This window comes from Rhagoletis zephyria, unplaced genomic scaffold (assembly GCF_001687245.7).
Source record: "Rhagoletis zephyria isolate East Lansing unplaced genomic scaffold, Rhagoletis_zephyria_1.1 Rzeph_scaffold_13163, whole genome shotgun sequence".
NCBI lineage: Eukaryota > Metazoa > Arthropoda > Insecta > Diptera > Tephritidae > Rhagoletis > Rhagoletis zephyria.
The window spans coordinates 1645-15880 of NW_016170234.1; the positions used below are offsets into that span (position 1 = coordinate 1645).

Consider the following 14236-nt stretch of genomic DNA (forward strand, 5'->3'; position numbering starts at 1 on the left):
AATTTTATGTACATTAGAGTGCATCACACTCATACAAAAAAGGCGGTGCTGTTTTCCAATCACAGTTATAAAATCAATTATATTTTTAGATAGAATAGTTTAAGCTTAGAGGGCCTGCATACAAATGTTAACATTTTTTCTTTTCACTGCTCATATATGCTTGGTTGATTTTATCAACGGCATCAAAATAATGAGATTTTTTTTGGAGGTATTGGCTTTGGCGCCGTGCAATAAAGCCATAGAAAATAACGCCGTATGACATTGTTTCACTTTACATTGAGAAATAAGGCCATATATTTGCGTATGGTCTTATTTCTCACTGTGAAAGTGAAATAAAGGCATTATGGCGTTATTGCACCTTTGATAATTTTTTGTGAAATGTTTACCTAACTAGTGCACAGCTCTAGTTGAAGGTACTACTTGCAAAAAAAAAACGCCCAAAAATAACAGAAGGGATATCAATCGGCGCGTTTTTATCCCTGTATTAACAATTCGGAGGTGGAGGGTTAATATTGTTAATTATGTAAAAGTTAATAGCAAAACATATTTTTGAAATATTGATCTTTTTTATGAGCAATTGCATGCTCAAAAATGCACTAAATCACCAAGAACTGTTTTGAAACACTAGTAAAATATATTATTTAGAAAACTTTTTCAAAAAGTACATACATTTTCTGACAAAAGATTGTTTTTTTTTTTTTTTGTTTTATTTAGCCAACGCGTACCGCCACTAGACAAGATACAAGAATTACTTTTTGTGATTTATTTTGGAACGAGTTTCCGTCATTCCTTGACTACACTCAGAAAAAAGTCAGCCAAATATATTCCTCTCAACACATGATTCGGTAACTATAAACAAATAATGTAACTATAACCAAATCATGTGTTGAGAAAAACATATTTACTTGACGTAACTAAACTCTTTTCGCAGTGTATTTTAGCGGATGTCTTAGAATAAAAAAAAATTTTATTGAGGTACAAAACTGCAACTTTTTTTTGGTGAGACACCCTAATGTTCATATGCATGTACAAAGATTTTTCACGACAATTTAAATTTGTAAAAATGTACATATGTATTTGCATGCGAAATTGTTTTCATAAAATGACGCGATTGAAAACCAGTTTTAGAAACGTTCGGCTAATTCAGGAGCACAATTGCCATTTATTGGGCCTTGAAAAGGATGGAACGTTGCCGCTAGAAGCAAGAAAATTTAAAAAGAATGAAAGTCGCACCAAGTCTTTTTAAATTAAAATTTTTGTATATTTTTTTGTTTCACATGATGATATTAAAAAAAAGCAGACTATTTTTTAACTCTCTAGAGACCAGATGCAACAACAAAGTACAAGTAAATGTTGAAATGCTGCTAACAAATACCTTAGTTCAAACCAAAAAAAAAAATTAAAAGTGATTGCAATGTCGTCTCGAAAGGAATCGGATCAAGTTTTGCTGGTAAGGAGCCAAAATAATCGTAAAATCTATTCCCCTCTCCTACTGCGTCACACACGCGCTATTGGAGTCTCCTTCTTCCCCTTCTACTGACTTAGTTCGTTTCTTCTCATCTTCCTTCAATTTCTTTAACTTCAGCTTGTTATGCATCTTAAGCGCTGTATCACACAGTGCACTACTCGCATTCCCGTCACACGTAGCGATATTTACAACATTATAGTATCGCTTCTCCTTGCCACCGATCGCAGTCGCTGCCTGCGACGACTCTTCACTCTGGGAATGCGCACGTCTGAAGATGCGAGAGATACGCAAGCTACGACGCAAATACTCGGACATGCGTGAGTGTACAGCAGTTGTACTAGCTGCGCCAGCCAATGGCGGCAGATGTGATTGGTGCGTGTCAGAGCCGGTGGTATCCTGTTTAGCACAGTGATTTTTCTGCTGGGCGCAACGTAATTCGGTGATAGTTTCCTCGGCTATGTGACCCCATGCGGCGCGCCCGGTATGCGGATGCATTACTCTGTTGGTGCGCACTCGACGCACATTGTGGTGCTCATAGTTCTCTACAATGATAATCGGCGTGGCTGTTGGTGGCATGTTGTTGTGATGGCTGGACGCCGCTTGCGTCGCTGTGCCATTCAAATAAATATGCGACTGCAAGGAATGACAATTTTGGGCGTGTGCAACGCGATGCGTTTTGAGGCTACGCCAGCGGAATAGACGACGTGCGCGACTCAGATAATCCGTAGCATCGTCTGCGCTGTCCGTACAATCGCCATCACAAGGCGAACTCGGTGCTGAGTTCATGCTGCCACAGCGGCCGCCTTCACATTGCAAGTCGCGTACTAAATCTGGTTGTTGACGTACAGCACTGGCGTTGCTGTTGCATCGTCGCCTTTGCTGTAGTTGCGACTGCTGTTGGGGGTGATGATGTAGCAATAAACATGCGCAGGTATGTGTGTGTGTCCTTTGTTGTTGTGTGTGATTTTTGTTGGCATTGTCCTTGCTGTTGTTGCGCTCGCTACTTCGCGTATTTTGTGTGGCATTGTGGCCACTGGCGCTGCTGTTACTATTCGTATCGAAATTACTGCTGCTGGCTGTTGTTGGAACAGTTGTGTGGTGTGGATGTGAGTTGTGATAGTGGTGGTGATGGTGGAAATGGTTGTGTTCATGTTCATGTTCATGTTGGTGTTGGTGTTGATTTTGTGCTAAATGATGTGCGATGGGTACCTTCAAACTACATGTGAGCCAAATGTGCTCTTGCAGGGAAAGCGGACGCATTCGAAGCATGCTCGGAATATTGGCTAATAAGTTTATTTGATCGCACGAAAGGGAAAACATACCTGTACGCTCGTCGTGATACTCATCGTCGTCGGATGACTCAAGGCGATCCTCGACGAGTGATGTTTGCCGTGAGAGACCCTGTTCAGTAACGTTTGTGGGTACAATTTGCAGTTTGATGTTTGATTGGTTTTTTTATTCATTGTTATTATTAATAGAGTTACCGTATTTTGTTTTTGGAAGAAGAACAAAAGAGGAAAGAAGCGAAATTAAAAAAAAATGTTTTCAAAGGCATACATAACTACATAAATCGTACTTAAATAGCAAAATTATTATACAATATAAATACTAAACCAATAGTAATAGCTGGCAATACTCGTTATGTACATAGACTATAATACTAGTTGTTGGCAACTCTGGCGATTAAGAATATAACTCTCAAAGCGTTTGAAACTAGGTTCAAAACGTTTTAATATACATATTTTTAACTGTTAAAGGTATCCTAATCTCAATAACCTCCAAAAAGTGGAGGAGCCAGTAGCTAAGCGCGCGTATTTTGAAAACTTGATTCAGATTTTAGCACATGAAGCACCAAATAATATAAATGCTGCCACTTCATGCACTAAGAAGAACCAAAATAATTAAGAAAGAAATCTATCTACAGGACTTCTTCGGCTAAGGCCTTCCGAGAAATCGTATCAGAATTATTAAACGACCATCTCCCATTCATTTGATTCATAAGATTGTAACTGTTTCTCTTTTTTTAAACAATTAAAACTTAAAACTTAAAAAAAAATAAATTGAAAAAAAGGAATAAATTAGTTAAGTTCCTGAAATCGTACTGAAATAAACAAAAACTTACATATTTTTTTTAAACAATATAATCTAAAAATTAAAAGAATAGTAAATTAAAAAAGAAAAGATAACATAAGATTTCTAAAAAAATTTTTCTTTTTAAAACAATCAAATTTAAGAATTAAGAAAAATCAAAAATTAAAAAAAAATTAAATAAGTTTCCAAAAATGAAATGAAATGAAAAAAAAAATATTTTTCTTTTTAAAAATAAAATAAAATAGGAAAATAAACTAAACAAAGAAATAAACAAAAATATATACATATATATGTATTTTCCTGTTTTAAAACAACAAAAACTTAAACCCCAAACAAAATGAAATAAATAAATTAAATTGAAAAAAGTAAGTATATAAAATAAAACAAGTTTCTACAATTTGAATAAAATAAAAAAATTTTATATTTTTTTGAAACAATATTATCTACAATTTAAAAAATTAGTAAATTAAAGAAAAGAAAAAATAATATAAGTTAGATACTAAAAATTAAATGAAAAAAAAAAAAAATCTTTTTAAAACAATAAAATCTAAAAATTTAAAGAAAAGTAATAAAAACCTTTTGTTTATTAAAAGTAAAAGAAAATTGAATTAAGAAGAAGCAGACAAGTTTCTAAAAACTATTTTATTAATTGAATTTGAATTAAAAAAATATATATATTATTTTTTCAAAAGAATAAACTCCAAAATTTAAAAGAAAAAAATTATAAAAAGAAAAAATAAGCTTCTAAAAATTTAATTAAATTAAAAAGTATTTTTCTTTTTAAAACACTAAAATCTAAGATATAAATAAAATAAAAAACAAATAAAAAATTAATCAATAAAAAAAAAGAAGTGTGTAAAATATATTTATAAAAATGTAATGTAACTTAAAAAAACAATTATTTTTCTATCTAAAATAAAACCCAACTAAAATAAAATTGAATTAAAAATTAAAAAATTCCACTGACCGAGGATTCGAACCGTGGATCTCTCGAATGGCATGCGGCATGCCAGTAATTTATTGGCCATGTTTTTATTTCTTGTACTAGTCAAAAGCTTTGTAGGTGATCGCAATGCTAATAAAGACAATGAAGCCAAGCACTATTTAAAACTAACTAATTACAAAAAGTTTTGAGAGCGAAGCAGCCTTAAGCACAATGCAACTCTGCTACTGATTTTGGTTTTAGTTACTAATGTTTAATATAAAGCTTTACTTTAATTTAACCATATTTATACATATTTATGCTTGTCAGTGTATTAGTTAGGAAATTTACAGATATAATCGGAAGTCATGGTAGTACAATATATGTATATTAGGGTGGTAAAATTTTTTTCCAGCCACCCCCTGATCTAAATTATATCGCAGAATTGGTATAAGGATTGTTAAAAAGTTTTTAATCGAATACGAATATTTCTCTTCAGAAATTTTCAAGAACTAAAATTATGTTGCATATTTAATAAACGAATTAATCAAATCCGTTGAGTTGCTCGCACGAGATGCGGTTACGAACGCATAGAATAACTGATTTTTNTCTTCAGAAATTTTCAAGAACTAAAATTATGTTGCATATTTAATAAACGAATTAATCAAATCCGTTGAGCTGTTCGCACGAACGCATTTCGTATGCAAAAGATAGGATTATCGGTTGTGAAAAAGTGGTTAGTAAAATTTCAAAGACAAATATCAAATTCCCGGCGTAAACATTAAATATTAACCGATTTTAAAATAAGAAAAACGCCTTTATTTTTTCCTTAATTCACAATTCTGGGGATGGCAGCAGAAAAAATAAAATTTTTTGATTTTCCAGAGTATTTTTGCACCACCCTAATGCACATATATAGTATCTATATAGTTAGACACATTCTATTGTTAAAAAATATAACAAAGTTTTCAAAAAAACATTTGCTTTTTTAATTTAAACCTACCGCATTGTGTCTCCTTCGNCAAAGACAAATATCAAATTCCCGGCGTAAACATTAAATATTAACCGATTTCAAAGTAAGAAAAACGCCTTTATTTTTTCCTTAATTCACAATTCTGGGGATGGCAGCAGAAAAAATAAATTTTTCTGATTTTCCAGAGTATTTTTGCACCACCCTAATGCACATATATAGTATCTATATAGTTAGACACATTCTATTGTTAAAAAATATAACAAAGTTTTGAAAAAAACATTTGCTTTTTTAATTTAAACCTACCGCATTGTGTCTCCTTCTCGGCGGCGAACGCTTATTCCATAAAGCCTCCAACTGATCGAAATGCTGTGATTGCGCCAAGGCGGCTTGTTCGGGGCCTAAATTGGTCTGCGATGTGATTGTTTTCATTTCGGCGATTTTCGAGATCTCTTCCATGCTTGCAGATACCGAGAAGCGACGTTTCAAGCGTTCATCTACTTGAGCCATCATCACCGAAGAAGTTAGATGACCGTACTTCTTTTGCCAGGTGTAAGTGTCTAATGATACCTCCTTCTTGAGAAGACGTTTCATTTGACGTTTCGGGCCCTGCGGTCGCAAATCTGCAAGGAAAAATAGAAGAGATAAGAAATGAGATGCTAATGAGTAGCTTTTGCTTTCTTTAGTGTGAGTTAGGAGCACCACAAACCTTCTGCATCCATTGCTGGTGCCGAGTATGTGGGCAACTTGACATATTGCGCTGGCGTATTGTGCAGACAAATGACGGGCAAATTGAAGCTCTCCAATAATTGCACTAAAATGCGAGAACATTCAAGACTAATGTCAAAGCGTTGGAAGGGCACATGCATTTGGAGTGAGGTGAGCGCCAAGCCACGTTTGGTCTCCCACACGATGAGCGTCTTGTCGTCACTACCCGAAATTGCAGTAGAGCCTGAGTAAATTTAAAATTGCATTCAAAATCCGGTATTCATTCAGCATATGCAGTCACTTTTACTCACCGTCTGCTGACACCTTCACACCCAGCACAGGAGCCAAGTGACCCGCCAACGTGTGTAGCTCCTCACCCGTATGTAAATCCCATATTATAAGATTGGTATCCTTCGAACCGGATATTACCTGTGTCTTGTTGGTTACCGAAACCGCCACACAATTAACCGCATCGGTGTGTCCAACCAGCACCTGCGCCAGCTTGCCGCCAGTTGCTTGCCACACTTTCAGCGACATATCACGCGAGCCGGTTATTACATACAAACTGTCGGCGGTAATGGTAAAGCAGGTAATTTCGTCCGAATGTGAGACAGTGTATTTTTCATCTTCGCGTGTGAGCGACCAGATCTTCAAAGTATTGTCGCCGTTCGTAGAAACCTATGCCAGAAATAAAGAACAGCAGTAATTTAGGCGAGCATGTAAACCAAAGCGTTGTTATTGTTGCAACGAAACTCACTGCGAATTTCATGTTATTTGTTGCGGCCAAAAACTTGTATGGGCCCTGTATTGTTTGCAATAAATTCCCACCCTCAGCCAGCCACACATACATCATCGAGTCACGATCGGTTGAGATAACGCGACGCGAATCCATAAGCACTACAACGCAGCTAACTGAAGCATTGTGACCCTAATGCGTATACACAAGAATGTGAAATAAATTATGTAATATTCAAATACACCATAATCTACTAATCTCACCTTGAACGCATTGGTCACCTCACTCAAAGCCAAACTCCACACATTCACGGTTCGATCATCCGATCCAGTGGTCAGGTATTCACCGTTTGGCGCAAAATTCACACAAGTCACGGGCGCGGCGTGTCCGTCCAGCGTGGTCTGATATTCGGGCGTGTTGATCTTTACGATATGCACGCTACGACTCGAAGCGATTGCAGCCAATTGTGAATCACGTGAAATATCGAAACATGTTATCGGTGGTAGTGTTGTCGACGGCGAACGTTGTGACTGTTGTGCCCGCTTTAATGAACGTTTTCTACGTTGATTATGTGAGTAGGGGTGCACGTAGACTTCTTCGTTGCGGAAGGAATAGAAGGTAATTTTATTGCCGCCAACTGTGATGAGGAAATCATCATTATCCATCATATGGAGCGCAGTGATCGAGCCGGGGTTGGGTGGCATTGAGCGGATTAGGCGCCCGGAGTGCATGTCGTAAATGAGCGCGCGTGTATCGTCGCCTCCAACAACGGCACGTTGACTGTCCTTAGCGATGGTCATGGCATGGAGCTGGCGGAGAGATCGCAAGTTAGGATTAATGCTTTTGAGTAGAGATGGTAAGAAATTTATCTGGAGAGATCTAAGGAAATCATTAGTTTCTGATAAACTGGGCAAACCTAAAGCACAACCGATTTTCAGCAATTAAGTATGTTTAGGGACTTTTTATTAATACTTTTTGCTTTCCACGAATAGATTTTTTGTAGTATAAAAACGCCGAGCTTTCACAACAAAGTCGAGAGGGTGCGAAACACGGGGAGTAAACTCGCATTACCGGGGCAGCTGAGTGATAGATATTGAAATGATTCACTTAATATCCATCCAAACAGCTTCTGAATTAAGAATTTTAGGCGGCTCACCATTAAAGAGGTCTTTGATTTGTTTTAGATCTACAGGTTTCTTAAACTCATCCTGGTCTCCCCTTTGCCAAAAAATCCTTCTACGACCCAGAAATGTGTCGGTCGGTATGAACTCTCCAATATCGGAGTACTCTTCGAATATATGAGCATCAGAAATTAGACATAAACTTATAGCGCAGCGGGACGGTTGTCTGAGCTATGACGGGGATTCTAAATAAAGTAAGTCTTTGCTCTCGTTAGTCCAAAAATGTCATACAGCACTACAGGTTTGGTTATGGTTTTGTAGAGCCAATAAACTACGCGCAGGGAGAGGACTTAGCGCTTGCCAATGGCCTATTTCCACTTTTCTCAATATTTGGCTTCCATGGCAGCTTACTGAGTGGAATTAAGCCTAGATAATTTAACCCAAAGACGAAAAAAGCATGATGGCCCTCTAAACAGGCATAATTGCAAAGCTTTTCTGTTTCCTTGTGAGAAAACGAGCTCCAGTTTGTTGGCATTTACATCTAACCGGGAATTCAGGTATCCATCTATACTCTTGAAAATAAATAAATTAACAATAAATGCTATGTCGTCAACAAAGGCAACTACCGACAACCCGTTTTTCCATAGAATCCAGCAGGTCATTAAAGAAAACGATCCACAGTTTGGCTGAGTTGGATCAGGTTCAGTTACCAAACTACCCAGTTATAATGACTGAACTTTGTGAGCCAAGAATGAAAATTTTACGGATGGTGGGAGCTCTCCCATGAGATGGTTAAAAAGTGTGATCGCAGGGGTTTAGACTGCAGCCTTGCCAAATATGGGCAATATAGGAAGATGTTGTTAGAGGCCGTGTTTGCCGTGTTCCAAACAGCAGTGATAGTAAAGATCCAGCGCGGTATTTATAGTAGTCCCACTTTGTGAAATCCTGTCGGAAAATGTTCTTTTAATACGTCCACCAAAATTGAGGGCTTCGGTTTCTTTGGCTAGGGAGATCCCTTGACCGCCTTTGGTCTACCTTTGGCAAGAAAGATCTTGAGACACGAGGACTGTGTGTCTAAGGGAGTCATCGTTTAGTCAAAAAGTACTTTCAAACTCCATTTTATTGTTGACGCCAACTCGAGGTTGGCTTAATTGACTAGCTCAGCCCTAACTTAGTCTTTTGTAATGGCCTGGCGCCTGCATTTTAAAGTAAGACAAGGCAATACTCATTACAACGCCAAATAAGAAGAAAGCAATATTTAATCGATACCAAAAGAGAGGTCAGGTATTTGCCAACTAACTTTCAGCTTACTGTGAGTGACCACTTGCTTATCAGTGTAGACATTTACCTTCATTGTCGACATTGCGCAGATTAACTGTGCAATCTACTGTTTACTTAACGTCAGCTGGATCTGCCTGGAGGCTGCTGAAGATTGCAAAAAGAAATCGGCCAAAGGTAACAATGCCCAAAATCAAGAGGATATGGAAGCCGAAACTTAAGATTAATGGAGAGTTCCTTGTTAAAGACGCCTTCACCGATCCTTCCGCCAAGCTTCGACCCACTCGTCTAAAAGTTCGCCGGTGTCTCTTTTCAACTACTTCCTACCGCCCACTCATTGTAGAGAGGAGGCGATTGAAGAAAGAGCTAATTATTGCCAGTCTAGCCGCGTATGTAGTTATCCGTGTTATTAGAGATAAATTCGAAACCTTCAAGAATATTAGACTTTAACGCTTTCTTGCAGCAACTTTTTTTTACTATATCGGCACTGGCCCTAAGTGTCCCATTGGTTTCAATGAGAACAGTCCGTCATAGTCGCTTCAGAATATTGACTACCTTATTATTTTCTAGTGCATTCCATTCACTATGGTTGCAAGGAGCCAGAAAATTACCTGCCCCCCGCAAGCGTAGATAACCACTATTGCTTTCTGCACTATCTCCTCATTCTTAGGCTTCCATGAAAGCTAAATGCTTAGAACCAAGCCCAAGTACTAGACTTTATCGAAAAGCCCCAGGAGAATGCCTATATTCTACTCCCTAGTGAGGAAGATGAGTTTCTTCCTCGTAGGATTTGTGAGTTATCTCTACTCACTACTTCATGGGTTGAATAACTACCTAACTGCGTCGCTACAGTTCTGCCAGTGAGCAAATGAATCCTGACAAGGTCGGCTTCGAAATTCACATTACCTCGGAAATGATTATATTGAATTGTCTCAGGTAACATATATGTACTTAAAAGCCTGTGCATAATCATTCTGTTACATTCTATAATTGAGTGCAGGGCTTCTTCTACCAATCTGCGATTTCAGTGGGTATACGGATTAAAGTACAAACGTTCCCAAATACTTTGGTTTCTAAAGGGGAACACAATTAATCTCGCAAGGATCTTCTAAATAAATGAAGAGAGACTGATTGGTCTGAAAATTCTGAGAGATGCATAGACGGTCATGCCTGCGTTAGTTTAGATTAGGTTAATTTGTCCGGGATTGAGCCACACATAGAGTGGTAGGTTCTTAGTGTTGCCATATGAAGTCGAAGTAGATATCACAAACGATGCGTTTTGCGAATCTCAGCTCTACTTTTGAGATTTATAGGCCGCTAGGTATTTTTGGCTTGTTTTTGGCACATCAGCAGAGACGACTATCTAAGGTTTCCCTGGTCTCCCGCTCACGATGCTTCTGGCACCCGTCCATGTTAGCGATATCCATTCTTTACCACCCGGATGTGCCCAGTTAGAAACCGGTAACAACTCTGCAATCCTTCCTTGGTAGCTTTTGCTGTTTTCGCAAATAATTTTTGCAGTTTCGCAGGTGGTTAACTTATTTCATCTAGCCCTGAATTGTCTGTTCGAGACTCAGACTGATAGCGTTCTCGGAATCCTCATCTGCTATTTCATTATACTCTATTCTTTTGTGGTTGGGTTCCCTTTAGATATGCAGCTTTCAGTTTGCGGCCAGCCTTTGAACGGCATCCCGACTGCAAAGGACGTTGTGGATAAAATACTCCATGAGGTACTTAACTGCCTTAATTGCCGCCTGACTGTCTATGTACGTATAAGGTTATTTTTGATTTGATTTTAATTTCTCTCTATGCCAGATCTGCTGTTATCCTCATAGCAAATATCTGCTTGAAATATAATGCAGTGGTCAGGTAATCTTACTGTCCGCCTAACATTCAGTTCCAATCCCATTACCATGTTAAAGCTTTCCGTGAAAATATTTAGGTATTACGGTTTGGTTTCATTCCTTTGCGCCATTCCTGTTCAGCAATCGTTATACGAAAACCTTCGTTCCCAATTAAAGCAGGGTGCGATGTAATCCGTGCTGCTCTGCTTCTCGCCCCAACTTACCTGTGCCCAAAGGGGTTTGTAAATGAATTTCCCTATGGCCGTCAATCTATGCAATCTAAATATAGTTTTCTTGTCGCATATGTCTTTTGACACTAACTACATATGTATATGTATTTAATGTAGTGTGCAAAAAAAACACATATAAATGAATGTTTCAGCTCAATTCTATTCACCTTACACGCTTTTTATTTTCCTTCCAAGTAATTGAATCATTTCTAAAGATTTTCACTCCCTTTCTTAAAGTTCAACATTTATTTGTAGTTTTTGTATATTTTTATCTTACCTGCGACTTGTGTCCTTTGAGCGCATGCAATTCCTTGCCTGTGGCCAATGTGCGCACATAAAGGACATTATCTTCACAGTGCGCCAGAAGAAAGACCTAAAAAAAAAAGAGAATAAAATTGTAAATTAAGAAAGTAAGTAGCAGACAATGGTTGAGGTTGCCATGAAAGCGAGGTGGTAATGTCATTGTAGTTTAAAGATCAGCGTAAAATTGGCAAATTTAATTAAGAAACACCAGATAACACTGCGGTCTGTTGGAAAAAGTGTGGAAAAGTCTTAATATTGCCACACGGTGGGCGAATGATAAAATTTACAATATAAAGTAGTGAGCCGTAAAACTGCAGCCTTTTATGTGCGACTTTATATGGCGTGTTTGTAGTCTACATTTGTATGTACATACATATGTATGTATGCATGTATTATCTATATAAAAAATTGCAACTTTCAGGTCGTAAAAAGAAAATTTTTTAGAACGGGGGAAAATACACATTTTCGATGAATGGATGATTGTAATAAAAATAATAATTTGCAAAGTAGAAATGAGTGGCAGGGCATCTAGACCAACTGAGTATGCAGATGTCCTTAACGTCATCATCTACGGTATATGTCTAATGTTATTGTGCGTCTTTTGATAGATCGGGAATAAGCTTGGCTGTGCATTTTTTTCTTCACTGAAGGATATTGCGTACCAAAAAAGAACCATACATTTTTTAAGCTCTAACTTTATCGATTAACCAAATTTAACTAGCCCAATAAATGAAAAAGATTTTATATAACGAAAATATTTAAAAAACGTGTAATGTTGAAAATAGTAAGTCAGGTTATACAACGTCTTACTATACATTATAAACCAAACGCTATTTATTTCAGATATTTCTTAAAATCAGTGCCAAGCAGCCAGTAGTTACACGAGGCTATGTGTGCCTGTGTATTTTGCCTGGCACTGCTTTAAACCCATAATAAGATAGTATACGCGAATGTGAGATATAATATGAAAAGCAAACCGGATTATAACTCTGAAATTGAAATGAAGCAAATGAAATTTTTATTCCCTATGTACGCTTATTTTACAGCCAATTTCTACCTTACACTTGGGTTTGTGGCCTTGTGTTAGTTAGTCAAAGAATTCTGTAGGAATGCCGGTTGATGGCAAATGAAATTGTAGAAAATGCCAAGTGTCAAAAACACATACACATCGACACCTACATATGCATGTACATACGTATGTATACGAAAGCAGGATAAACCAATAAAACTGGAGACTAAAGTAGATGTTTTGCGAAATTCCGGCCAACGTTGAATGTGGCTAACAACATTGCCACTATGCTAGCGCCATGTAAACAATCTATTTCCGGTATATGTACTAAATAGAAATGGGAGGGCAGTGAAAAAGTGTTGCGATGCAATGGAAAAGATAAACCATGATTTTCACAACTTAACTGACCTGGTCCGGAAGCAATATTGGCCAACTGGCCTTTTGATAAATGTCCACTCTAGCTGTTCACTACATACATATGTATACAGACGTGCTGATTTATCACAGGGCAATATAGCTACATACATACATACATAAATAAATATAAACGCAACAGACCGGTAGGTCGGTATGGACACTTGATTTTATGCATTGAAGCTGCGGCCAAAAAGATATACATACTTACACACATAGCCGCTCATCCGGGATATTCACCAACTGATTAACAGCTACGAATGGGACATTTATCATTTGGCAATTTCAGTTTGTTGAGTAAATAGCTAAACTGATTTTGCTAACTATTTCATTTGCAGCAGTGTGTATTCCTTAACATTAGGAGGAAGCATCAAAGCTTGTACCCCGGCAGCGCAATCGTATTGAGGTGACGTATGTATATTTGTATTAAGTGTAATTGATTTCTGACAACTTAATGTATGAGTACGTTATCACAAACTATCATGTTACGCAAAGAGAGAAGAATGATGACATCATACAGTTGTAAGGATATAAAAATTACAGAATATGCACAGTAAGAATACCAGACGCCCAATGTGATGACAGAGCAGGCTGGTATGCATTTGGTATGGGACCAGGACATTGTAACCCTATTTTAATCGATTTGCAAGAGGTTAGCCATACCACTTGTTTCCTGCAAGCTCCTCATTAGAGAGCTACTGTTAAAAGAAGCGCGTAAAAGAATTGGACATACACAACACAGCCAAGCTCATGTGGAACGTAAGGAAATCGCAAATATTTCTAACCTTCTTTAAAACGCTTAGAAATGCGCCACAATGGCTTATGTTAAGCTAGCTTGATGAAGTAACTGCCATATAAAAAAAAATATTGTCAAACATAATTCGCATGGAAAAATTGCATGGCACTGAGCTAAACAAATTTCCAAAAATCAACGCGTTTTTTTAGCAAATTAAAATTTGCACTTTAGTGTAATAAGTAAAATTCAATGGGCTACAAAACTGCACATCCGAAATATTTATAGACATTTTTTTAAGTATAAAAGGACCATACTTTGAGAGATTTTTCGAAAATTTAGGGCTCTTGACATTATAGCTTCAAAACCAGGGCCAGGGAAACTAAGCCGTTGTATTACCAATGAACGA

General features: G+C 37.3%; 1 protein-coding gene across 1 annotated transcript; it reads right to left on the reverse strand.

Annotated features, from left to right (window-relative positions):
* Nucleotides 1-1489: 1489 nt before the first annotated feature.
* On the reverse strand, nt 1490-11741 carry LOC108378015 (uncharacterized; the record flags this gene model as incomplete). Its single annotated transcript, XM_017634311.1, has 7 exons — nt 1490-2869; nt 5758-6074; nt 6161-6403; nt 6471-6837; nt 6917-7087; nt 7159-7704; nt 11646-11741. Coding segments are annotated over 7 exons (3120 nt in total), but the record flags the coding sequence as incomplete, so codon positions are not given.
* Nucleotides 11742-14236: the final 2495 nt, after the last annotated feature.